General features: G+C 49.7%; 1 protein-coding gene across 3 annotated transcripts in view; it reads right to left on the reverse strand.

The window, feature by feature from the left end:
- Positions 1-5,568: 5,568 nt before the first annotated feature.
- Positions 5,569-27,553, reverse strand: part of LOC119396027 (trithorax group protein osa) — a 199,653-nt gene continuing 177,668 nt past the window's right edge. For 2 of the 3 annotated variants that reach the window (XM_049416873.1, XM_049416874.1), the window contains exons 14-18: positions 27,447-27,527; positions 24,809-25,073; positions 15,664-15,732; positions 14,258-14,550; positions 5,569-9,252 (exon numbers count right to left, since the gene is read on the reverse strand). In XM_049416873.1, the coding sequence (XP_049272830.1) occupies positions 6,997-9,252; positions 14,258-14,550; positions 15,664-15,732; positions 24,809-25,073; positions 27,447-27,527 (2,964 nt within the window). In that variant the 3' untranslated portion in view covers positions 5,569-6,996. The remainder of the gene's footprint in view (positions 9,253-14,257; positions 14,551-15,663; positions 15,733-24,808; positions 25,074-27,446; positions 27,528-27,553) is intronic. The other variant, XM_049416875.1, reaches the window with a different exon arrangement.

The following is a 27,553-nucleotide window of genomic DNA, read 5'->3' on the forward strand; positions in this document are numbered from 1 at the left end:
TTACTAACACCGTAACAAATGGCGCCCTCAAAGATACCTCATCTGCCGGTGGCAATGCTAACATCACCAAGACGGGAAAGACGGGAGGGCACCAGCCAGTTGTAACTAACGTGGTTGCAAGTGCTGGTCCAGGATCAACATTCAGCTTGGCCAAGGGCACCGCAGTTGAAAGTGATGCTGACAAGGATAGAATCGCTGAGACTGATAGCGCCAGTAACGGTGACGGGACGGCCTTTACCACGGCGGTAAGCTCCACGCGAGCACTGACGGAGAATGGAAGAGAGAGTGGCGGCATGGGACCCACTACGCGCAACTTCGCAATCGGAAACACCAGCAGCGAAGCGCCTCCACTTAGTCTCAGCGAAAATAGAACTTTCCCTGCCTGGCGCATTAACAACGCCTTCAATGTGAATGCGTCGCCGATCACAGCGGGTGGTAAAACTCCCGTTATCGACTCCGCTAATGCAGCTCCTAGTGAGGCAAAATCGGTCACTGCTTGGCGCATTCAAACCGCAGCAATTCGTCACTCTGTGTCCGTAACAGCCAGCGCAGCCACAGCCCATGATAATGCAAGGCCGAGAAGCTCCAGCCAAGATGCCAGAGCAGCGATCTCTCCCGCTCTGATCATCCAAACTATTATGACCCGCAATACAGCGGCCACTACAGCGAAGCCGAAAACCGCCATTCGTGTCCCGGTATCTTCCTTAGATGTAAAGCCGCCACCTACTAGGCTGAACAGTGGCGTTTTTCGTACATCCGCGAACGCTGCAGGTACGCCATCTTTCACAACCGTCTTCGAGACGCGTCAATTAAGCCAATACGAGGTAATTGCTACCGATAAAAGGATCCGACCTGCCTGGCCCGTTCAATCCGCTGTAACGAGACACCCGATACACGTCATCGCAAGGTCGTCCGCGGCCTTTCGCGGATCAAGCCCGGTTGGGTCCGCTAGAACTACCGGTCCTGCAGAGACCTTTCCCACTATGCGCATTGAGGCTGCTGCGAAGGAAACTGGGGTGCCAAATCTAGCAAAGCCTGGCATTGGCAAGACGCTGGTACATAAGCTCGTTAATATGGATGACGTCGAAAGGAACCCTACTCGCACCGGACCTGTCAATGGGACTGCCATCGCTGACAGTTCCGGTGCACCGCCCGTCGGCATCAGACGTGAATATGCGAGGCGCACCGAAAGGCGCGCTAGCAATGGCCAAACAGCAACAGCTTGGCGCATCGCTGGCGCTATTCGAATGCGCAGTCCACGCCCAGCAGTTCCCAGTCGACCCGTGAGCGGCACACCGACCTCTAGAAGGAACTAGAAGGCACCTTCCGTCGTCAGGATGCTTCAGTGCCGCGACGGATCCGTACGAAGCCAGCCACAGCGAAGGCCCGGAACATTGCCGTTTTTTAAACTCCACCGCCTCGCTCAAGAGTCGGGACGGGTCACATGAAGCACTGTCCGCCTGTAGGAGTTATATAGAATATAGAATTGTGTTCTTGACATGCTACTTCGCGGCCCCTCGATGGCTCACGTGCCTTCGTACTACCGCTCCAATTAACTTTCCGGATTCCAGGGGCGTAGCCAAGGGGGGGGGGGGGGTTGGGGGGGTTCAAACCCCCCCCGAAATTTTTCAGTTTCGCTTGCGTATATAGGCACGCACACATACAAACGCACGCACGAACATACATAAAGTATGGTTGAACCCCCCCCCCCCCCCCGAAAAAAATTTCTGGCTACGCCCCTGCCGGATTCCTTAGCTGAGTGCTAACTGCTATTGACTGCATTCTGCTTCTCAGAAGGAGAAGCTTTACCCTGTACAAGGCAAGAAACTACAATGCAGCAAAAGCGCGCTGAAAGTGCACGCAGTGGCAACCAGGTAGGGGACCTGATAGGCAATTAAAAATTAAAAAAAGAAACGAATTCGCTGCCGGGAGGTCGTTCGTAGCAAAGAATGTCAGGCCTGTAACCGTGTCCGTATAAAATATTTATGTAATAACACTGATAGCGTGACCCAAATATCTCCGTGTACGCAATAAAGTTCGGCGACAAATCTAAAGCGCCAGGGAAGGAACGTCGGCGCGCGTGATGTTGGTCTCCTAGGGCGCCCACTGCAAGCACAGTTGCGAAGTACCCACTACGCAATTGTAAGGCAATATGGGCACCTATGTAGCTGGACAATTTGTTGATACTGTGGATGATGATGATGAATTATAGCTCAGCCTTTTGTAGTAGGTGAACTGCGTAAACCCCTCACACGTTTATGCAATTCACATGGTGTGACGCCTGGCGCGATTCTACGGTTCCGTCACGCGATATTGCATCTGTTAACGTGGCGAGGCTCTGTTGCATAATACTTGGCCGCCACGCAGAATACCTGGGTTCGATTCCGGCTGGAACCCAGATTTTTATACTTTGCATCCATCGGGATTTTTCGGCCACGGGCAACGGCGTCGACGCTGACATCGCATCATCTGAAACACGGGCGGTATCGCGCTCACAAGCACGTCGGAATGACCCCCCTCTTACGTTCCTACCTTTAAAGGCTGCGGTATGGTGCCAACAAACGGTCTATTTTGAAATACCAAATAGGCCTTTTTCAGGAAAGACGATTACTTTAAGGGCTCGTTTTTCTTTGTTAGACACAACATTAAGGAGAACTAACTTTTCTTGGCATTATTGTCTGTTAGTTCTCCTTAGAAAATGCGAAATAATTCGCAGTTTCTTTTTCTACCAACATTCTCAAGTTTTCTGCATTTTGTGTTCCCTTTTTATGCCACCCGTGAAAATATTCTTATTCAGCACGGAGATTCTCATTTGTGTCTCATTTCCCGGACAATTAACTTAAACTGATTATGTTATATATGACTGGTCTCGTGCATTTTTTTTTTTTTTTTCGTGAGGCGCCCCATGCGGTGAACATATGTTGTAACATACAACCGTGGACAAAACTCTGTTTTGGGATGTTAAACCCCAGATATTATTATTGAACAAAGCTCTATATTTCAGAATCTGCATACAGATTTTAGTACGATCGAGATCGATGATTTGTTCGAATCCCGACGCCAAATCCCCTTCACAAATGACCTACGTAGGAGTTATGGGAAAGGCCACCTTTCAAATGGCAACATCAGCTGATTTTTTCATTCTTATAGGGACACTAAAGGGAAACAATGAATCGGTTTAGATCGATAAATTGTGCTCCTAGAACTCTTAATGTCGTTAATTTCGCCATCATAGGTTTATCATTAAAGGAGAAAATAAAGTTCAAAGTTTTATTTTTAAATTTCGCGCTGAAATCTCCGCGCGTGACGTCACGGATTTCAAAGTGTATCGTATTTAGGCGCCACTGGTTCAGCAAAATTACTCCAAACTTGGTATGCTAGATCTATAGCCCCCTCAGAGGACAATGCACTTCATTTTTACCGATTAGGAACTACGTAGTCCCTTGTAGGCACAGTGAAAACATGTGACGTCACGGCGAACGGTGCGGAAACTTCGAGGTGGCATCGCCACCCACATTTTGTTTTTGCTAGTTTCCTCGCTTACTAAGCGTCTTCTCGCAGCAAGCGTGGCGTCTTTGGTATCGTGAAAGAGTACTTTACTAATATGAGAAAAATCGTCTTGCTCTTTAGTGTCCTTTTAATATGCGTAGTGTTTACATTAGCAGCTAAATCGTACTTAGAATAGAAACCATCTAGCACGACTGTTGGAGAGCAATGGCAGACGCGCCGCAGTGCTGGGCAGAGCTTCAATTTAGTTGTAAGTTTGGAGAAACGGAATCCGGGAGATCTACTCAACGGGGGGGGGGGGGGGTACTGCGATAGCAATTATATGGACACTGTCAGCGGGATTTTGCGGTCGCCGCTGATCTGTGCAGAGTCCAAACCGATAACATCGCTTACGCATCGTCCGTTTTACGTGCGAGTAAATGCGCGCTAGCGCTAGGGACGAACGCGGTTGAAGCAGAGATGAAACGACCCGGCCGTCACCGTCGCGCGAAGGGCACATGCGATAACATCGCTCCGCGTGCGAGGCCTGTCGTCGCTTGCTTATCAGTTATTTCGTCGGGCAAGGGACCATAAGGGGCGCCGTTGAGACGGGAACGGTCGCGAGCGCTGGTGAACACGCTATCTCGACAGACATCGGTAACGGCTACACTTTTAAGTGCTGGGCTGTCCACTTAAAGCAGCAGTGACACAAAATTTCGAAGGCGAGATAATTGTGGGATAGATTTGTGTGTACACAAACGCATCATCTACGAAATATTAACGGCTGATATAACCTATAACACATTTAGGATCAATTTTTAAATTGCGTGTAGCGCATCTGTACGCGAAACGTCCCACCTCGCGTCACCGCGACGCACGGAGCGCGCAATGCACTGGACGCGCGGGGCAAAACTGGATTTCCTGGAGATTTTCCTATGACCCGTACAACCGGGAGAAACGTTCAAAATCCGGGAGTCTCCCGGGTAATCCGGGAGACTTGGCAGGTATGGTTGTAACCGACCATAGTGCACCCTATACGATAGAGCGAGTGTTCAGGAGCTACAGCGCTGAGAACGTGAAAAGAGGTCCATAGACGACCTGCTGTCCAACAGTGCGTGCGCAGCTGACTCCACTTAATTCAATCCTTCCACTATTGAAGCGTTGACAATTCCTATGCCAGGTATAATCATCAATGGCAAAATCAACAAGTTCAAATCTTTGTTTGAAGTACACTGTCCTTTTGCTTCTCAATATTGAAGTGTGGCTACACCACACATGGCAGCGAAGAGCTCCGATGCACTTGCCCATGCCTTGGCACATTGCCATAAATGTCAGTCGGTAGCAGCGACCTCAACACTGTCGTTGCTGACAAAACTTTTTCGAGACGGTAGTATATTGCCAAATTTCGTTTTTAACGCTTTTAGCAACACTACGGCATTAAGGGAAGCTGCTAGATATCAACTCATGTGAAGCAGCGTGCTTTTGTGTTAAAGCAAAGCTTTACTTTGATATCTACTGTACTTCAGCGAGATTTTGTGGTGTGTTTGAATTGGGCAAGAAGCCAAATTAACGAAGTCAATCAGAGTCAACTCAACACAGCCTGCCAAACGAAAATTTTGCAACCTACTCAACAGCCGACAGATTTAAACCCACCCCCAAACCCGCGTCAATTTCCTACAACGTTTCTGAAAAGCAACACCGATGCCAATATCCACACTGGCTGAAAGTGTGCCAGCATGGCAATAACCCTTTATGAATTTACCTTGACCATGTGGCTTACAAAATATCACGACAAGTGCGGTATTTTGTAGCAGCTACAAAGGTACACGGGCTGTTACTGCCTTCTGCATTTAGAAGAAAGAAAACTGCACTTCAAAAGCTTAGACTGATAAATGCAGGTGAAGTGTAGCACTGAAGCCACGACAAATACATTCCCTTCTCATCATGCCCATGGTAGGTCAGTGAATCCTAGTAGGGAAGCTCTAGGCATGCAAGTTCCAAGGCGAGGCCGCCCGTACAAAAATGCGCGCCTCGAAAGGGACGCCGAGCAAAGACTGGACTTGGAGCACATTTTTGAAGTCATTTTTATTTTACAAGTTTTCCATACATTTTGTACAACTTCATCCCCACAATAAAGAAAAACTTGACCAAGCCCTGGAATACTCTGGACACAGAAGTACAAAAACTCTGCATTGCAGACAAAGCTGTCCTTTCAGCCCCTCCCAGTTTCTCACATCTCACAGAAGAATCATTTTTTTAAGAAAAAAAAAATGTGAAAAGTCCTGTGGCCATCCTCACTTTGGATTTTTGGCGTAAGTACCATTGTGCTTTTGTTCTTGCCACCGTGTGCGGCACTCTAGGAATGAATGGAGACAAGAGCGAGCGAACATGGAGGGAGAAAAAAAATAATAGACGTATGAAAAGGGGCGCAACAATGGATGCTGGAAGGCAGAATGAATTGAAAATTGGAAAAAAAGAAAAAACAAGATTCGAGAATGTCCATTTGATAACAACACTGCCCCTGCTGGAACCTCCAAATGCAAGAACTATGGCAGACTCTCCTAGAGAGCAAAAACTTTTTTTAAGCACAGGAGGAGCCCTAAAACAAGTCAAGAAGTCCCCTCCCCCACGTTGTCCGAGGAAAAAAAAATGAAAAAATTCATTTCTAGCTTCGTGGCAATGATTGGTTTGACTAGTAAATACAACACTTCGCAAGTAAACAGTAGGAATTTATTTACCGGGCGACAGAATTACCTAAAGTAAAAAAAAAAAAAGGACTGTTCAAATGCCAAGCACCAACCAACTTATACCACAAGAGAAAACTGCTTAAAAAAAAAAAACGTAATACAGCCGCCACTTTTTTTTTTTCTTCTCTTCAGAACAAGTGCCATAAACCCCGAGGGATCAGTTTTCTTCAAGGGGGAAAAGAGAATTCTCACCTGTACATTTATTTGCAGCTCACTCATTTTGTCAGACATGTACAAGGTATAAAGCTCGGCACACACGCACACACACTTACACGCATTTCATACAATATCAAATGACGAGAGAAAAAAAACTAAAAAAAAAAAACAGGATGATGTTGCTTGCTGCACTCGCAAAAAAAAAAAGAGACCCTACACACACACGCACGCACACGTAATTTTTCAGATCGACACGAGCCAGTCCGTTTGTACGTCTGTCCGTCCGGGGCCAAGGGGGTCCACCAGTCACCGCCACCACCCCCCCTTGTTTCTTCTTGAAATGAGCGGCTGCCCCCCGTCCCCTGGGGAGAGGTGTGTGTGTGCGCCACGCCGGCAGCGAGGAGGGTGGGCGAGAGAGAGAGCAGCATGTCTGTACAAGTTTATCACCACGACGGGAGAAGGGTTTGCTCCCCTCTGGCCCACAACAGTCCACGAGGGGAGGGAGGGTCGTCATAACCCATTGGGGGCCTATCTACAGCGGGGGTCATTGAAACAATAATAAATAGCGGGTGGTTGGGGGGATAGGGAAGAAGGGGTGGCCACTATCCTAGGAAGGGACAGACTGGGACGACGGAGAAGGCGGAGCCTGCTGCGAGCACTCAAAGAGCACTTCGGCCAGGATGGCCGCGACGCCCTGGTCCAGGATCTGGGACATGACCAGGGTGAGAAGGCGGGGCTGTAGCTGCAAGAACAGGGGCCGATTGTCGGGCACCCTGGCGAGGCAGCGCAGAGTCGCGGCTGCACGCCGCACCATGTCCAGAGTGGTGCCCATCAGCTCGGGGTTTTCGCGTAGCGCCGCCACTCCCTGCGCGTTGGCCACCTGCAGGGCACTCTGTTCGGCCTGCTCGACAAAGGCCAACAGATGGGCGAGGCACGGCCCCTGTAGCGCCACGGCGCGGGCCGCACCGCTTCCCGCCGGCGCCACGTTCGAAAGCAGCACCAGAGCTAGCTCGCGAAGCACCTGGTCCTGTCCGCGGCCCAGCCACCGGGCCAGCTGTCCGAGGAGGGCCTCGGTCCGGCTCCAAGGAGGTGTGGCCAGAAGCAGGTCTACGTTGGACTCCTGCACAGACAGCTTGCACAGGGCTTCCAGGGCAAGCCGCTGGGGACTGAGGGTACTCTGAGGCAGGGGGTCCCGCGCACACGCTGATCCGCACGTCGCCCAGTGGAGCAGTCCATCCAGCAGGGGCAGGGATATCTCCTCGGGAAATGGTGCCAGGGCCAGCTGTCCCGCCATGTTGGCCAGGCACACGAGGGTGTTCTCACGCAGCGCCTGTAGCCAGTCCCACCACCATTCGCGTTCCGCTAGCAGCGAACTGCAGTGGTCGTCCAGGGCGTTCTCCTCCTGGTCGAAGTGGCGTGGTGCGCCCCGCCGGGGGGCATGCCAGTGCCGTAGTAGCAGCAGGCGCCCCAGCACCACCAAAAGACCCGCATGCTTCGACATCTCGGCATCGTTACCGGGCACAAACGACAGGTTACGCAACAGTGTCGAGATACACACACATCGGCGCCCCAAGGCCTCCTGGGCCTCGGACACCACACACAGCGAAGGTTCGTCGCGACAGTACGCTTCCTCCTCCGTGGAATCTGGAAGGGGCCGCTTTCGCGGCCGCTCCTCCCGAAGCCGCGGAAACACCTTCTCGGTCCGACACTCACTATCATCACTCTCTTTGCTTGGAACCACATCCTCTTTCTTCTCACTCTCCACAGCCTTGGGTGGTGTTGTCGTTGCCGTCGTCTCCTCCTCTTGTTTGGTCTCGCTCTCGGGGACCGCTTCAGCTTCCGGTTTGCTTTCCTCGGCCTTCTTGGAAGCCTCTTCCTCCTGTCGCTTCCTGTCATTCGAATGCCTTTCCTCCTTTACCTCAGGCTCCTTTACCTCCTGCTTGATATGGTCCACCCTGCCAGCTTCCAGTTTTATCTTGGATCGGATGTCCTCGATCAGCACCACGGGTCCTCGCTTGCAGTTGGCCAACTGCTTGGCAAGCATGTCTGAAAGCTTGGAGCGGGATTCGTCCTGGCTCGGTGGCGTTGCTGATGTTGTCACCACCTTGTGTGGCGAGGCACTGACCTTGTGTTCAGCGTTCTTCTTTGACGGTGTCAACAGCCGCACAAATCGCACATTGTTCGTGTCGCTCTCAAAGCACGTCTGAATGTGTGCCGTGATCTCGCCGCCCCCTAGCTGCCAGTGCTCGGGCGAGGCGGTGAAGCCCTCGTGCACGTCCCACCGTTTCTCCCCGTCGACCACGTGTAGAGAACCGTCGTCGTCGGGGCGGGTACGCACAGCCTTGCCACACCGTGTCCGCCAAGTAAAACTGGGGCCCGACAACACAGACGTGCGGTCGCAGATGTCAATCTGAGTTGGTACGATGAGGCCCTCGAGCGGATCTTTCGCCGGGGCGTCTCGGTCCAGCAGGTACCAGGGTCGCTCTGGCTCGGGGACCTCTTCGTTTTCGGCCTTGGACTCGTAGCCCAGCTCGAGGTCGTCGGGGGTGTTGAAGACCAGAGAGAGGCATCGTCGAAAGTGCTCCATCAGCGTCTCCAGCAGGCCCGGCAGATGGGACAGGCCGAAGTAGAGCACGGTCGAGTCGTCGTACAGCAGCACGGACAGCACGTCCAGGGCCCAGGTGCTCTCGGCCAGCAGGCCCGACTTGAGGGACATCATGAGGCGCCACGCCTCCAGGGGGCTCACGTCCTTGGCATAGAGCCGCCGGCGCTTGGTCGCCACGGGCATCACCGCCTCCACGCTGTCCGGAGGAAACACCACCTCCTTTCGGGAGGGCGGCGCGGGCCCATAGGGGCCACCCGGCTGCAAACAAGACGCAAACCCGTCAGCCACTTCCACCAATGTACTCAATTCTAGCAATTGCGGAATCCTAATCATGCAAATTTGGACATCAACGCAAGAGAATGTAGGGGATCCGCTAGACTAGCAGGCACATGGTACAGTAAAATCTCGTTAATTCGACCCCCGTTAATTCGGAATTTCGGGTAATTCGGACGCGGCGTCTGGTCCCAGCCAAAATGTGCACTGTTCTATGGCTGAGAACTCTCATTAATTCGGACAGATTCGACCGCGCTTCGGTTAATTCCAACTCCCGACCGAGGTCGGGTCGAGACGGGGAAGCAGCAGCGGATACCGCCACGGCCGCGGTTCGGATATAATTCGGATTCGCAGCCGAAATCGACGGCGCATCTGAACAATTTCGAGATCGGATCATGGCCTCCGAGATTTAAAACGAGGTAACGAGATCGGATTATGGCCTCCGAGATTTAAAACGAGCTTTGCATCTCGGAGGCACATACACAATGAAAGGCAGTGCATCGCTACTGTCATCAGCAACAGGCAACATGGCGACGGTCCGTCCGCGTTATCAACGCTACATTTACGGTCCCTAGAATATCGGACCGTACTAGCCACTGTATCAACGCGATCAGCCAGCCATGAGTGGTGGATGATAAGAATAGCATAGAATATGGCATACGGCATCGTTTCGCGATAGCACCCCTGGTGTTCCGCAACGTGCGCGGTGAAGCGTTGTGCAGGCCTGGCGTTCCGGACTTTCCGCACTCCTTTCTACGTACGAGCCGTGCAACATTTTCAACACTGACGAGACAGCGCCTGACAAGACGATCATGTTTAAGGGGGGACGTGGCTTTCGGTACCAACTTTCTTATTTCTTCATGGATTTTGATGAAAATTGGCACACTTATTTGAAATGTTTTTTTAATCCTACTGTAGAAATTTCATGAATATATCTTTACAACTTTTTGATTTACAATATATTTCACCTTCTGCTCTTGTTCCGAGTCTGACTCGCTTAAAAAATGAGATAGGAAACTCGTTCAAAGTGCTATGCATTCTAAGATGTCTGATTGCGGGCATGACATTCTTAGATTTTTTTATTTGCAACAAAATTTTTTTTAGTTTTCATTTTTCATGAGGTGACTGTGCAACAGGCATCGAGACTTTGTGCAACTCGTCAAATAGCTAATTATCAGAACGCCATACTGAAAAAGCAAGAATGTCACGCCCTGAACTGTGCTTCAAGGAATATAGAACAAAAAACGGAACTGAAATAGACCCAGCGGTCAGTGAGAAATCAGCGGAACAAGCGAAGCAGGAAGCAAGAAAAGTCGTTTTGAGAAAACGGCTTTTAAAGTTGTACCAACGATATTACTTCATCAAAAGGCACTGGGGTCGTAATCTCTTGAGTCCTTCGTAATGTGCACTTTCTTGAGTGCACTGTCTTTAGTTTGAGGTGCCTTGCTTCTCTAAAACACAAGAAGATTGTGATCTTTAAGGTGTTTTATAAGGTTGGACCTCCTGCACATGTGGCCTTTCATAGGTTGTGCCTTTGTTTTCTTTCTCTTTTCTTAAAATCCTTTTCTTATATACAAAGAACACATAGCATGAATTTTAAAAGAAGTTATGAAGTGGTGTAATAGACATGACAAAAAACAAGATATTGTAATGCAAGTAGGTCACGCACTATGATGATTTGCCAGCTTTCTTGTATTCATGCTCTCATTAACATAATTAACAGTCTTGATTGCAATTGATCATTGAATCATTTTTATAGGATACTAAGAGCGGCTCTCATCATGGCAACCTACCCCTTCCTCCTAAATAACAGGCAGTTGTGGCCAAGACATTGGTGGAATAGGAATTCCTTAGAAGTTTATTCAAGACGCGAACTGGGCAGATATGAATTCATCTCCCTGTTTCACTCGTCAAGCTAATTTGTAAACCTCGCCTGCGATGCGCTTCATCATTCACCCGGTCGCGGACACGGTTTTCTGCGAGGCTTTTATTTTTTCAGATGATTCACGAGCGCTTACGGCGATACCAAGCACGGCCCCAAGCGCGCCTAAATTGCATCACCAGTGCTTTATTTCACGTCTAAGTGCTCGGCCGCGTAGTCCGGGAAGTCGGCACGCGATGTGCTGGGTGGCGGCATTCGGTGACGATGCGCAATATGCCTAGGTGCGGCGACGAAAAATAGGCGCGCAACGTGTTTGGCCTCGCATTGCGGGACGCCGACGCGCGCCCGCTGCGCGCGTTCCGCTGTACCGAGAACCATCCGCTGTACCGAGAAGCCGGCGGGGGAAGCGCTTCGTTCCTTGCAAAGAAGCACACTGCCGCGAGTCCGCTAACGCGTAGCTCTTGCCCGCAAAGTTCGAGGTTCGTCTCGCGTGCCGACGCCGTGAGCGGAGTTAGGCCTAGTGACGACTCCGAGCAGTAGACGCGCCGGCCGCGGTGCCCGATGTTTCAAAGTACGTAATGCGTGGTCGCGAGTACAAAGAGTCGTCCTGCGATCATCTTCGTCACGACGTCCGAAGTGCGCATAAGCAGAACCTCCAAACACGGATCCGACGAGTCAACGCTAGAGAGTCGGTCCGAGACGCGCGTTTGCGATGTTCGCTACGAGTGCGGCGCGCCATCGTAATCCCACCGAGCTTCCGCTGGTAGCTCCAAACTAAAACGTAGTTCTTGTTCAAAGTTATTGTCGAGCCATGAACACAGAGCGATTGCGAACACGCAACGAAGTAGCGCGACTTTCGACAGCCGTGAGCTCGAGACGCACGAGCTGCAGACGACGATCTCCCGGAGCGAGCATCGGACCAATGGCGAGGCGCACTGGGGCAACACGGCGGACGCGGCCAATCGGAGGGCTCGAAACAACCTTCGAACATTTGCTTTTTGTGCGCTTGTTTTCGAAGGGAGGAGCCAGCTGCGGTGGGGAATTTGAAGACGGAGAAATGCGCTTTCCGATGAGCCCAAGATATCGGCGCCCGGTGGCGTCGGTGCGAAGCTATGATTTTTTGAAAATCAGTGTTTTTTTGCGATTTCCCCAATAATTTTCGCCACCTCGGCAGGCGCAACAATTTTTTTATAGCACTTCTACGCGGTTTTCGGTGAAGATATTTTGGAATCGGATATAAAAAGGGCTACAGAAACTGAAAATGTGATTTTCAAAAAATCGATTTTTTTGCCATTTTTCGCGATACGAAAGCCGCGTCCCCCCTTTTAAGGGGGACCCGTGCGTCGGCGGGAAACGGAGAAAAGAGCGGGTGACGGTTCTTCTGGCTACGAGCATGACCGGCACAGAGTAGTTGCCGCTGCTGGTGATAGGAAAGGCTGCGAAGCCAAGATGTTTGAAGAACATTAAGCAGCTGCCTGTCGACTACCGCTTTAATAGAAAGGCTTGGATGACCTGGCTGCGTCAGCTAGACCGCCGCTTTGCGGCACAGTGTGCGCGGACCTTCAGGAACTTAGCAAAATTGTGATTTCCTTGCACGTTGCCTCTGCGAAGCAAACCGCGATCACCGACTTCTTTAAGAAATAAAAGTCTGGTGGTGGCGGAAACATTTTTCTAGTGTTTTGATCGTACTCGCGATAATTCGAACCCTCGGTTAATTCGGACATTCTCTCTGGTCCCGTGAAGTCCGAATTAACGGGGTTTTACTGTACTATCACTCCACTAATTAACGTGTTTGTAATGCTGCTGACCCCATAGAGTTTTCTACAATACTTACTAGAGGGAACTCTGGCGCTAGTGTCTATGGGAGCTGCAACGCATGACGCTTCAGCCAGCATGGGAATGATGGGTAGTACACAAATTTGTCTAAACTTCGTACTTTCGGCTCCGTTTGGCTCCGCGTCAGCTGCATCAGCTTTGTCGTAAAATGAAGTTCAGCAAAAGTCAGCAGTTTCACTTCGCCACTTTAACTTCTTTAGGCTCAGCGCTTCAAATCTGGTCACGAAGTTCACAACGATCCATTCTTTTATCCGAAAGAAAACTAAAACATAGCAATAAACAAAGCCACAAGTACGTTTGAAGCCGCAAGCACGAAGACTAGGCAAATTTGTGTACTACCCATCATTCCCATGGTAGCTGAACGTTCGCAGCGCCAGAGTCCCCTCTAGTTAATTTTAGGAAACTCTATGGCTGACCCCACTAGGTTTCAGGTATGTTCTTTGGACTCCACACCCATCTTCCATATATTCGTTTGTTTGTTTATTGGGCTTAATGGCACATAAGCAGCTAGGTTTATCATGCGCCAAATGCAAGGTATAAATTGTGTTAAAAGTTGGGTCTCCTCAGTCAGGTCTTGTCTGAGCAAGGGCCTCGACAATACCATGTGAAAAGAATAAAAACCTCGTTCCTCTTCTCAAAGATTAGAAAGTGGATGAAGCCATCTTCCGTACATAACAGCAGTGACTTTAGCATGACTTATCAGCACAAGCAGCGTTCTGGACAAATTGGACATTTGGAAATGCTGTGTTTCTAATAGCCTTGCAAAGTAGCAGTGTCTATTGTCACCATTTCTTTGCTGAACATCTTACAGCACAACCAATTCCTCTTCATTTACTATTATCCCTACCCTCAATATTACAAGAACATCAATTTACGACTTGAACCAGCGATCGTAAAGTCTGTAACGGTATGACATAGAACAGGCACTGACCACAGAGAAACGAAAGCATACAAATTTAAAGCAGATGGGAGTGACAATGACGCACACAACAGCGACTTTGCATGCTCTTAGTACTACATAGGACTGTGCACTGTGGGACACCATTTATCGCTGGGTCCACCATACCACCAGAGGAACAGGAAAGGCACAGCCACAAATGTACTCTCAAGGTAAATCTAAAGACATTAGCACGGCAAATGTTACCAATGGCTAGAAATAATAACACATCTACTGTCCCTCTCACACCACAGTTGCGACCTTGCACTTCCAGAGATGGGCACTTGCAACAGCACATGCAAGAAGGGCCTACTGAGACAGCCGAAAATACGCACCGGCATTTTTCCGGCAGGCGGATACGCCCGGTCCCTAGCGTAGGCAGCAGCCATCTTGTGGTGCCCCATGGCATTCACCTGGGGTCCCCCTGCGCCTATCATGGGACCCTGTGGTGGGTAGGGTTCCCCCTGTGCTGGCGGTGCTCCCCTTGACATTCCCCATGCCCCCGTAGGGGGTGCTCCATCACCGATTCGGGGCCCCTCCCATCGCTCAGGGGGGGCCCCCGAGTGGGGGGGGTAGGCGTTACTTGGGTAACCGCGGTATTGGCTCTCTGCTCCTCCACGTCCCCAGCCTGGACAAGCACAAGGAAACGAAGGGCATTCGATAAACAAACGGCATTGGGCGGTACAGCAATGATTTACATCTCACTGGGCTACAATGTGACACTGCACCTGTGCCACAAAGTAGTAGCACCTAATGTGGCAGCAACGCTGGAAGGATCAGCGAGCAAAACCACATGGCAGCAGACACAACAGCTTCAAGCCAGTGATATTTGTCATGTTGGGAAATGAACAAAACACACGAAGGTACTTAGAAGCGCAATACACACAAAAACACAAGAACTAGACAAGATGAGCGCTCACAGACAACCACATGGCAGTAGCAGAGAGCGCTCATCTTGTCCAATTCTTCTTGTGATTTTGTGTGTATTGCGCTTCTAAGTACCTTCATGGATCAGTACAAACTCGCCCAACTTTGTTTTTCTAAAGAAAACACAGACGCGGGCAAGCAGATGCTGTACACGAACTAGAGCACCTACATCATTATGAAGTTTTTCAAAACTGTCTTCTTTTACGAATGTAATCTCACAACTCCTTGCACTTACAGCACAAGTCAGCCTGACGCCAGAACAAGCAAAAGAGTGGGAGCACAGGCACAGGTGCCGAAATATTAAGAAATCTTTGAACACAGTACACTCCCTTTGAGAATGTTAACGAGACTGCATATTTTCCACCACGGGGTACCAATTTGTAAAGTAATTAGCCTAAATGAAATCATCACGCTCACTTGCTTGAGTTTGTTAGGTTACCTCATACATATAACCACGAACTTGCAAAGCAATTTAGCGGGAAGAACATCTCTTCACTGCACATGACCCTTCAAGATGTGTCAGTGCTGGCACACACTGCATTCCATAAACAGCTTATGCAAGACAGCCAGAAAATGCCATACAGTACAAATTATACGCACTCAACATCAAATGAAGGCAGAACATTATCCCACTAAGCCCAATTTCAGAGCCGTCACTCTGTGTGGGCATTCTCTGTTTATGGACGCACATTTTGTAACACTGCAGCCCTGGAACTTGCGCATAAGCATCCTAAGCTACGAGTGACGGCGAAGCACAGCAGTGACCAATGGGCAGCATTTGAATCGCATTCCGGCACTGCAGTGTATCCCTCACCTTGCTGTGGCATGGAGGAAGGAGGTGGCGTCATCATGTGAGGCGGCCGGTAAGGGTACTGGCTGCGGTCTGTGCAAAGTCAAAGACAACCATAGTGAGGTCTCTAGACTGAAAGAGAAAAGGGCACGACCTCTCAGCCCCTGCGAAGCTTGCTTACAAGTCTCGGTGAGAGGTTACGAGGAACTACGCTCCGTTTTATACCTGGCTGACAATGCTACAGAAGTTACGCGAGCAGCGAAATCATACGAACACCTATGAGACTCCATTTCACCCCGAATTACACGCATGTATAACAATGCTACATCAACTGCATGTTCTTTGTTTTACTTTTTCTTTCCATATGTGATACAGGATCTTCCACCATAAACGCAAGCATCCAGGGAAGTCTCTACAGCCTCTGCAGCATTGTCTGCTTTGTTATATATGAAACAGAGCATAGTGTTTTTTGTGCCTTCTCTCCCAATACAATTGCAAAATAATTATCTCTTCTCTTATCTCATGGCAGTGCCCAATGATCTTACAATGAAAACCAGTTTTCCATCAACAGCCATAACAAAAAAGAGTGACAATATAGAAAAAAAAAGAAACACGCACACACACTAGTTCAAGACCACACAACTTTCGTTGTACATGTGAGCATTAGGGTTGCAAAATATGCTTCATGGTGACACTCATGGTCCCCAAGCATTTGCTTGAGTTTGTTTCAAACGAAATGCCTTGGACAATGCAAACAATTCTATGTGTCTACTTGCAGACAAGAATGCATGCTCACGGGTAGCCTACATAGACCACCTCAACACTCGGGGTACACATGCACAACAGGACACTGCTGTTCTGTGCTGCCATAATGACGTGCAGATTTTGTACTGCTGCAGGCAACATTGAGGGTGAATGCTTGCGGCTGCATATTACTGCAGTAAAGTTCAAAGGACAGACAAAGGTGCACGTCAAACTCCAATATCGGGACTGCATTATTCTAACCTCAATGGCCTTGAACAGTCTTTCATGGCACAAAAATCCTTTAGGCAAGCTGGTTGACAACAGTGTAAGAGACAAGGACGAGGAACATGAGGGAGACACAAGATCAAGAACTTTGCTTTGTTGTCCTTATCTTTCGGGCTGACGAAAGCATGTGCATTTTACCACTGCTAACCCAACCTCCCACTCCACACTGAGAGAAAAAATTCTCGGGTTTTATGTGCACATACCGTATATACTCGTGTAAGGGCCGCACCCCTACTTTGGAGGGGGAATTTCGAAAAAAAAAATTCAAAAAGTCCCGCCAGAAAAGTGTAGTTAGTTAAATTGCAGCTAGATGGCGCTGCCAGCTTTTCCGCTTCCGCCGACCTCGATGGCGCCATTATTGCTTTGTGTGGCGCATCGTTGGCATCGTGTGGGTAGCTTGGCAGTGTTTCTTCAGATCGGTGTTGTCGGTGTCACTTTGTCTGTAGTAGTGGCCCTGTTTGAGCCATCGCAGGTGAGGGACGATGGGCCAGCACTTGAGATCTTTCACTGCAGCCTTTAAACTGCAAGTGATTGAATATGCCGAGGAGCACGGCAAGCGAGAAGCTGGACGCAAATTTGACGTCGATGAGAAGCGCGTGCGTTACTGGATGAAACAGAAAGATGCCCTCACCGCTACCAACAGGAGCCAAAAAGCATTTCGCGGAAAGAAGTGCAAGTACCCGGAACTCGAAGGCGAACTTGTCAAATATGTCATCGACACTCGAAGGGACGGCTACGCCGTCTCAACTGACATGATCCGCGTGAAAGCCCTGACCATTGCTCGCCACATCGAAATACCCCAGGCAAAATTCAAGGCAAGTCGGGGGTGGGCATCGCTACAAATGTGTGCATGGATTTTGAGTGCGTGGCGTGCCGTGTCATTTGAAACAGTCGCGAAAAGCTTCAAGGTGACTGGAATTTCAAACTGCATGAGCGGCGCTGAGGATGAACGTCTCTGGGAGGACGCCGACGCCGAGGCGAGCTCTTCCGAGAACGAGGACAGCGATAGCGAAATGGAATCGTAATAAAAACATTCCTGGATTGTTATTTGCGACTCTCTTACACTCTGCTACTGTCACGGAAACAGTACAGACCTTTGGTGAGCTGTCATCGGCCTGATTCGTGTAAGGGCCGCACCAAGCAAAAATTTCGAAAAAAAAGTGCGGCCCTTACACGAGTATACACGGTAAACCCAAGCTCACGAGGCATTTTCCGCCTTTCAAGTACATCAAAATGCAGCTGCTGAGGCTAGGTATGTAACCCTCATCCTTGAGCTCAGCAGCACAGCAGAGGAGCTGCTAAGTTGCCACAGTAGGTTCCCCAGTCCCATTTGACCACTAAACTCAAACCTCATTATTCTAAAAGTTGCATCTGACAAGAAAATGTTGCATCCAAAATTTCGTTATGAAGTTATATTTGTAACATTGCATGTATGACAAGTCTATTCTTCATTTACTTCGTTATAACCACATTCACAGTGATGCTACCGAGGACTTCTGATTTGGAGCAATTTTTGGAGCAGCAAAATTTCCGTTTTGGAGCACTTTGGAGCAGGAAAAATTTTCATCTTGGAGCACTTTGGAGCAGATGGTTTTGCATCTGGGAGCACTCTGGAGCAGCAAATTTTACATCCTGGAGTGCACTACAGAAGCATATTGCATTAACATTCAAGCATCTGAAAATTATTATGGGGCTCTTATGAAGGCTAGAAATATTTGGATTCATTGCAATTCTCACGGAAAAAAATCATCTCAGGAGAACTCCATACTTCACTCGCTAATGAAAAAAAAAAGAGAGAGAGAGAAATAGATTAAAAGGAAGAGGCAGGGAAGTTAACCTGGTGCGAGTGACCGGTTTGCTACCCTGCACAGGGGTGGGGATATAGGGGTCGGAAAGAGGACAGAGAGAGAAGGAGATAAAATAAAAAGAAAGCAAAAAATGCACACATGCACACACGTAGGACGTCCTGTCAGAGCCGTTCCGATAGACCGTTTGAAGGCAGAAAGCGCATTAGCGCCTGCACAGCCTTCTTCTGTGACGTCAAGTCCTGTCGGTGGCGCAAGATTCTTTCTTCCGAAAGATTTCGGTCGTCCAGTTTATCAAGCGCGTTGCAAAGCGACTGACTTTGCGAACAGTACTGTGGACAGTCGCACAGAATATGCTCAATCGTTTCATCACTTCCGCAGTGGTCACAAGCTGCGGTGTCGGCCATTCCTATGCGGAACGCGTACGCGCAGGTAAATGCGAAACCCAACCATAACCTGCAAAAAATAAGGACTCATGCAGTTGAGTGTTCTGGATTAACCTCTTCGGCGATTATTTTCGACACTAGCAAATAAACAGAATACCGGATACATAAAATTGCAATTTATGAAATAAAACTCTAAATACATCTATGTGGTTATCAGCAGACGTGGTAGACAAACTCCGTGATGTACAGACGGGTACACTGTTAAAGGGAACACTTGCGTGCAGGGCATGTTTGGATTTCGCTCTCTTGCAAAAACATACTGGCTTAGATTTTTATAAAACTACTGGTGGTTCACAGTTCAGTCTCTTTTTGACAGACTCGTGCAGTGCGTGGACAATGTTTCCCTATCCAATTGCTCTTAGAGGGCCAGCAAAATGAAAGGGGCTCATTGGAGCGTTCCCTTTAACAGTGGACCGTACTGTACAGCAGTGCCTCAATGCCAAAGAGGCACACTGTCCCTAATGCATTCCCCTAAGAAAACGCCAAGGCGAAAGTTAGGTTCTTTTTCTTCTCGATCGACGGGTTGATCCTCCCCCTCCCTCTCTGCAAGCTTTCTGCACCTCACATGGTTTTGCGCTAGCTCCATGATCGGTGCACCGATCACAGAAACAGTGTAAAGTGACGATGTCATGTGATTACATCATCACGTGACATCACGATATATGACGCCATGTTGGCGTCACAAGTTTTGACGATGTATGACGTGATGATGACGACATCACATGATTACTTTTTACATCAATCGAATGCCGCCGATGGTCAATTTTCGTGTTTGATAAAGCATCTAAGGCTTTCGCCAGTTCGCATTATTATTGCGTATTGAAAGTTAACAGCCTGGCCGTTAACAACCTGGCCTTACATACCAAACTGCCTCCACCATGTCACATTTGTGCCATGCGCGAAACGGCTTCGCTTATCATCCACTTCACAGCTCCTCAATTTTTTTTAAATTTTTATTGTGATAGCAATTATATGGACACTCTAGACGGATTTTTACCGTCGCTGTTGCCGTAATTTTCCGTATAAGGACCAAATTAATAACATCACCACGCGCATTCTCGCTGCGGGTAAAAGCTCGCGAGCGTTGGCGACGAACGCGGCTGAAGCGGAGATTAAAGGAGCAGTGACACAAAAATATTGCACCTTGTTTTTTTTTTTTTTTTTGTTGCAATAGATAGCTTATGATCCACTTATCACGGCTGCAGACCTCGTTTGCGCGAGTGCGCGACGGTTATTTATTTAGAGACGTCTTTAGAGCGCCCAGTCACAGTTTCGGTTTCAAAGAGCACCTAGCTAGGCAGCGTCCTCCGGAGGCCGGGAAAACACAGCTGCCCACGTGAACACGCAAAATTGTGACGTAGGCGGCGCGCGAGCGTGGGTGCGGTGGGCGCCGAACCAGGTCAAGTGGCGCCAGCTATGGAGGATTAGAAACAACAAACGCGTAATCTATGTCCTCCGAGCATTCGGAAGCGCCCATCTCGACTCGCTAAGCTTACAGCATCGATTATTTGACTATGGCTCTCAAAAACGGCGCCGAATCGGGACGAATACATTGCTGTCGAAGCTTAAGGACATGAATCTAAAGCAAATGGAAGCATCAGTTCGGAACTTACACGTTACAGAGCGCACGGCGGCCACTTGATAGATTCGAAGTGGACGACAACCGCTTTTGGCAGTGCTGCCATGTTTTTCGGAGGCGCGAATGCCTCGCCGGCGAAGCTTGCCGTGCAAGTTGGACAGCTCTCGCGCGTGCGGCGACGGCCGACGTTCTGTGGCACCACGCCGTTGTGGCAGGCTTGCCGCTAGCGTGAGCGGGCCATAACATCTGCCAACGGGCACGATGAGCGAACAGCGGAAGAGAACACAACTAGCACACGCAAAGCCGCAGGCACGGAGGAAGAAATGGCAGGTAGCACGGCACAAGCGCAAGGGCACAACCAGCCACCAGCCAACACAAACTCGTGACGTAGGTTTGTTTACACATCCGCCGCGTTGATGTCGGCGTCGCGAAGCGCTCGCATCTCGCTCAGTCGCGCGGCATGCACTTTAAAATTGATTTTAAATATGTTCTAGGCTATTGGCCTCGAGGCCCACCACTGGAAACGCCGGCGCCACCGTCGGCGTGACGTACTTGGCAGGATCACGTGGTCTCCACGGCCGCGTCGGCTGCTTGTGGCGCACTGCCGCGTGTTTTGAAAACGAGTTTCAAGTCCCACATGCGCTGCGGTCTGTTCAAAATCGGAAGTTTTCTCTCATTTTCTACTCAATTGAAACCATTTTAATAGAGTGGCTGCCTCCGAAGGCGACGAACATGGGGCTCTACCGCTCGGTGCCGCAGCGCCGCGCTTACGCAAAGGAGCCCAGTGTCAGCCTGCACTGGTAACCGCGGGACAAGAAACAGCGTGAAGCATGGGTTGTAGAGCTAAGAACCGGCAAGTAGCCATCCGCTACGAGTCTTGTGTGCAACAAACACTTCCGCGACGAAGACTTTTGTTACTGCGTCGGGCCTGTGATGTTCGGTGAGTAGCAGACAGCGCGCACTGAGACGATGGCTCGCGCGCGCTTCCCGCCGGCAAATGATGCTTATCTGCCACAGGATGGTAAAAGCGCTACCTTTTACCACGTGCGATGCCATCTCAGAACCCTCCAATGCGACCTCTTGATCGTCGGCCCCGTGCTCAGCGTCCACAAAATCGGCTGCAGATGCGCAAGTCATTGTTTAGATACGTTGAATTAAAAAACGCACAGGGTCCCTTATGCATTCGTTAAAGATGACTAGAAGGCGAAAGCCATCTTCTTCTTGTCAGTCGATGTACTGATTCTCCCGCGTTACTGTATTTTCTTTCTTTTCCTAGGCGTCGCATGCTACTACATGCTCGGTCTCGTAGACTGGTTCTCCTTCCACCAGCAATCTCGAAGTGGTGAAGCTTTGGTCTATGAATTTGTTGATCACAGAGAGCGGCAAGTTCACTGGAATGCAAACGGAACAATAATGAGGAGCATTAAAAAAAGGCGTCGCATTTGCTCACGTTTTGTGTGAGCACCAAACGAAACGAATGCGCTGAATAAAGAAACAGAAGCAGCGGCATTTGCCCGCTGAGAAGACCGATCAACACGCAGTGCGAGACAACTTGTCAAATGACATTGAAACGTACCCGAATTTAGACCGAAATAGAAAAAAAAAAACACTGAATCGTCGGGACGGCAGATCACAATGTTGTCATGCGCACCGAAGTCGCAGTTGTAAGGAAATAGTTTTTGAACTGCTCTGATAGCGTCCGCCCAACAGTAGTTGTTTGTTTACTCACAAATTCTCATGTTTTGCGGCCTAAAGTTCACAGCGCGGTGCCAAAACGCGCTCGTAGCAAAAGCGAAACCAGCAGTACGAACATACATGCAGACACTCATACATGTAGAGGCACCGTCAGACGTCGCGAACCCGTGCGATCGCTGGCTTGAGGCTTCTTTCTGTTATGCTCCGTTTGGTTATACAGGCAGTCTACTCTGACGAGATATTTCACATAGTTTGCACTCAGCGAGTGACTACCTTTCACGTAAGAAGCCGGTTCAGGGGTCTGCAACGCGGTGACAGCGTGAAGCGGGTGCTCGGTTTTCTGCAAATAGACAGCGACTGTAGACTATCTTGTGCTTTCAGTTCGTCGAAAATGATTATCTTGACAGTAAAGAACACAGTTCATTTCGAAAGTACTTACAGAAATGCCCTGGAGGGCTTCCGCGAGGTGTTTTTGTAGAGCGCCGACAGCAAAACCTATGGGGAGCGCGCCGGCGGCATCCTGCCTAGCACGCAATCGAGGCGCGTCCGATAGAGGGCGACTCCGTAACTCCTCGAGGCCAATATTGGCCCTTGATATTTCGTAGACGTTGTGTACGGCTCCACATACATCTATTTCACTCATTATCTCGCCTTCGAAATTTTGTGTCAGTGCTCCTTTAAACTAGCCGGCCGTCTGAATCCGTCGCACGGACAGCGTATGAGATAACATCTTCCCGCGTGCGGGCCTGCCGTCGATTGCTCATCAAACATAGAGTAAACGCCCCGCCCGTCTTTCGTAAAGGGGTATTCAGACGGGGGAGGAATGCTCGGGGGAGACGGGGGGGTTGCGTATCACGTGACCGCGACGTCACGGATTAGCGAGTGGGCGTGACCCCCCCCGCGCCTCCTCGGAGGAGACGGGGACGTTTTCCCCGAAAGGACAAACGATCCCCATGCGGTGGGGGATGAGGCGGAATTTCGGGCTCTTGTTTGGCCACATTGTGGCACATGCTCCTGCAGAGAGCGGCAGTGGGTGTCCAGTCTGCAGCTGGATGGTCGTCTGCAGCTCGTCAAACGGGTGGTGCAAGCCACCAGAGTAGTCTAGTAACACTGGTCTCCCCCTCCGTTTGCCTCGTCCGTGTGAGTGGGGGGCATTTGTGGAGACTTCTCCTCGCGAGCTGATGTCACTAGGCTCCACCTTTACCCCCCGAGCATTTCTCCCCCGTCTGAATACCCCTTAAGGAGCATGAAGGGACGCCAGGGGAGCAGAGGGGTGGGGACAACCGCATCGTTCGAAAAGCACTGTCGCTTGCGCGCGCGCTATCTTGAGGCATCACGAGACGGCTCGTAAACTTGCTGTGCTCTCAACGCTTACTTCGCGTTTAGAGAACTCGGAGCACGAAAACGCTTCGGTTCCTGGAGCGGCCATATCCCCTTAAACCAGCGTTTTGTTGAGTTACACGAGATCGGATCCAAAAGCTGCTAGCCTTACTTCGTTTAACAATACAATTTGTTAATATCGCATTCATTTCTTCGCCCTTAAGCTGAGTTTTTTTTAACCGTCAGCTATTGACCCTCGAACGCGAGGGCGGACGTGTAACATGGCGCAGCCGCTTCACTGTGGGCCGTCAGCGACGGGCCCGCAACAGCTGCGCATTTGCGGCTGCTCCGACCAGGAGATATGCTTTTATTAATCAGATGACATTTTTAAAAAAGCAAGCAAAAATTCGAATTGGAACCATGGCTCGTGAGCTCGAAAGGGCAGGGCCTTTTAGGGGCTTACCGCAGATGTGATTACAAACTCGGATTTGCTGGTGGAAGGAATTATGAAAAAGCTCTTCTGGATGAAGATCCATGGATAAAGTATACCTGAGGAAAAGTGTCAACGCGTTCCCACCGTTCGCGTGCTCTTCCATAAACGCGAAGCAAGGAAAATCCGATATTGTTCCATATCTACTGCTAGCGATCCCATACTTCATTCCGCGATGTCCAGAAACAGAAGTGACAGACATTTTAGCGGCACGCACGTAGTTATTACTGAACATTGCTTTCCTTACGTGCCGTGCGACGCATGAAACGAGCTATCAGCAGCGTTTCGGGAACAGACGACGTCCGCCGATGAATCGCCGTCGCAACTTTCTCGCTACCGATAGGCCTAGACGTCACGAGCCTCTGCGGAGAGCGCATTTTGCTGTAGAACCGACTGGCAGAACAGAAGCTGCGTCGGCACCATGCATGGCATTGTGGCTTACTCGGGACGCACGCACGAGCGCTATTTATTCAACGGAATAATTCTTGGTCCATGGTTGCGACTTTGGCAGCCCCAAAATCAAGCTGCACATGTTCTGACGCGCCGGCGGTGCGATCGCCGGTGATAGACGCCCCCAAACCAGAGACTTTGGCGCAGTTTGGCGCAGTTTTCGTCGATATTATCAGGATGGCGCAGTAAATACAATTTGGCGCACTTTGGCGCAGTTGGCGCAGGAGTGGAATCACTGCATTCATTATATCGAGGTATGAGTGCACTACCAGCCTCATTTGTGGGAAAATTAGTTCACTGAAACTTGTCCCAAGATCAGTCTACCCGCGTGTCCAGTCTGCCAGGAGTAACGCACCTGGATACTGCTGAGACGCCGGTGGTTGTGCCTGCTGGGGTGGCACGTAGGGAGGCCCTGCACCCATGTGCGGTGGCACGGGTGGGTAAGGCTCCTGGGGCTTCATGAAGTCCGGGTGGCGCTTGGGGTAAGGGGCGTCCCGCTGAACGGTGGGCTGCTGCGGGTACGGCCCGGCTTTGCTCGCCGTAGGTGGCGGCTGCCCCCCTTGGCCCTGCGGAGGCGTCACGGCCCCCGGGTATACCTGCTGCCCACCTCCGGGGTACATCTGGTGGAGCAGACACACAGCGTGTGTTCAAGCAAAGAAGACGAGCTCGGGACAAGCTCGTCAAGAACTACCAACACTGAACAACATGTCCTCACACTTCACCTTAGGCCAAGAATAACAGAAAGCTGGCTGAGCTAGTTGGTAGAGATTCATGTTAGAAGACAGGGCATGCAAACATGGACGTGGCGTTTGTGTTGTCTTGACTTCTCTCTTGTGTCTGTGCTTGCACGCGCCGTATTTTTATTTTAACCTAGGCGAAGCTATGTTCTCACATTACACTAATACATGGGCAAACTTCTCCAGAAACTGCACTGCTGGAGCAGGAAAGTAACCATCTTTCCTAAAAGTAGAGGCCTGAAAACGCTACGGAAATTTAGCGTTTAAAGTGAAAACCACAAAAGCAACATCACACTCATTTGTGAAGTCATTGTGATGGAGCACTTGCCCAATGCTACATAACTATCCAGTTCGCTTGTTCTCGAACACCGTGTTGTCTTCAAATATGACAAATGACTGACTAGCACTGGGTCAATGCCAAAAATCCATGTTCTCACACTAAGTCAGAGCTTCGCAGCAAATGGCGAGACAGCACTTTTCTTCGCCTTTCAAATAAGATTATGCGGAATTTCACAGGGCACCCAAATTGGCCATCTTATGTGTAACAACCATTGAAAGCTGGGCGAGTTGGTACGAGTTCATCTTCCAGCAAACACTCGCAGCAGACGGGACACACAGAAAGAACGAAAAGAGCACTCGTCTGTCTCTTTTAGCTCTTTCTTTGTGTCCTGTCTGCTCCGCAGTTTGCTAGACATTGGCAATCTTGCAGCATCCTGCTTTGGTTCTGCTTTGCATCTTATCTCCAGCATTTGTAAAGGCTTTTCCCCACAATACTGAATCCCCCCCCCCCCTTCTTTTTATGAAACTCTAATGGCACTGACAAAGCAAACACTTTTTAGAATTAAAGTGTCATGATGCTCTACAGTTTGTAAACAAAAGAGCATCTTCAACAACAAGAACCTAAATCAAAATGCAGTGGTGAGAAATTGATGAGACGTTCTTGTCACTCCAAGCCTCTGAACGTCTGTCTGTGTATCAAAATACACTTGTTCTATCCCACTCTAGACTTTCCTTTTAAATCTTCACCCTTGGTGCAACATGCGAGTGCATGCATACGGATGCAACTGACACACAAGAAACACACATCTATCACACACAGAATCAAAAAGTTCTGGCTGAATGCGGATGCCTTTGATGAGCAGAGAGGGTTGAAGAACGACACTAGCCAACCACCAGTCTAACATGCAACATGCCAAGCCATGATCTGAAGGTCGTGTTCTGCAAGGATTCCCATCACTCTCAATTTCCTCTCCCTTCACCATTAACTAATCATGAAGCTGTGCAACCATGACTACTTCTCCGCATGACGGATGAAACGGGAAATGTACAGAACTAGAGGTAAGGAATCCTTACAGCACACGACTCTTTCGAGTAGTCACTGCCTCATGAGGAGCGAGACGTGCCCTAGCATAGCTCAAGCATACACTTGCACCCCACATGTAAAGACAAGCACACTGCCCGAAAAAGTGGAGACGAAGGAAACCGCTGCCGGGTTGCCACTTTTCAAAAATGACAGCGCAGACACTCCGCAAGCAGGTTCCCTACAGCAACACTCGTCTCGACCATAGAGTTTCCTAAAATTAACTATAGGGGACTCTGGCGCTGCGATCGTTCAGACACCATGGGAATGATGGGTAGTACACAAATTTGCCTAGTCTTCGTACTTGCGGACTTCGAACGCACTTGTGGCTTTGTTTATTGCTGTGCTTTGGTTTTCTTTCGGATAACAGAATGGATCGTTGTGAACTTCGTGACCATATTTCAATTGGTGAGCCTAAAAAGGTTAAAGCGGTGAAGTGTAACTTCTGACTCTTGCTCAACTTTGTTTTGCGACAAAGCAGATACAGCCAACGCAGAGCCAAACAGAGCCGAAAGAACGAAGACTAGGCAAATATGTGTACTACCCATCATTCCCATGCTGGCTGAAGCGTCATGCGTTGCAGCTCCCATAGACACTAGCGCCAGAGTTCCCTCTAGTAAGTATTGTAGGAAACTCTATGGTCTCGACCTCACTAAAATGGCCTAGCTGTCCCACCAATAGCTCTGCGGGACTTGAGAGACATGTTACAGAGCTTGTATGGCACGAGGAATGATGACACAGTTACACCATCTTTGTTAGGTCAGACAAGATCTGCAATGATGCGCACTTGCAGGTTCTACGTGAGCTTAGAAAGAGAGAGTCTGAAGTGACTGCCAGAATGTCAGTGTCTCTGACTACCCCTCAAACGAGTTCATCATCAGCAGCAGGCTACCTACTTGTGGAGGTGTAGGATGAGGGGGTACAGGAGGTGCCTTGGGTATTGATCTTGGGGGTAAAGGGGTTGGACCACGGGCCATCTAAGTGGTGGCAGGAGGGGGCGAGG

Source organism: Rhipicephalus sanguineus, chromosome 6, assembly GCF_013339695.2.
Source record: "Rhipicephalus sanguineus isolate Rsan-2018 chromosome 6, BIME_Rsan_1.4, whole genome shotgun sequence".
NCBI lineage: Eukaryota > Metazoa > Arthropoda > Arachnida > Ixodida > Ixodidae > Rhipicephalus > Rhipicephalus sanguineus.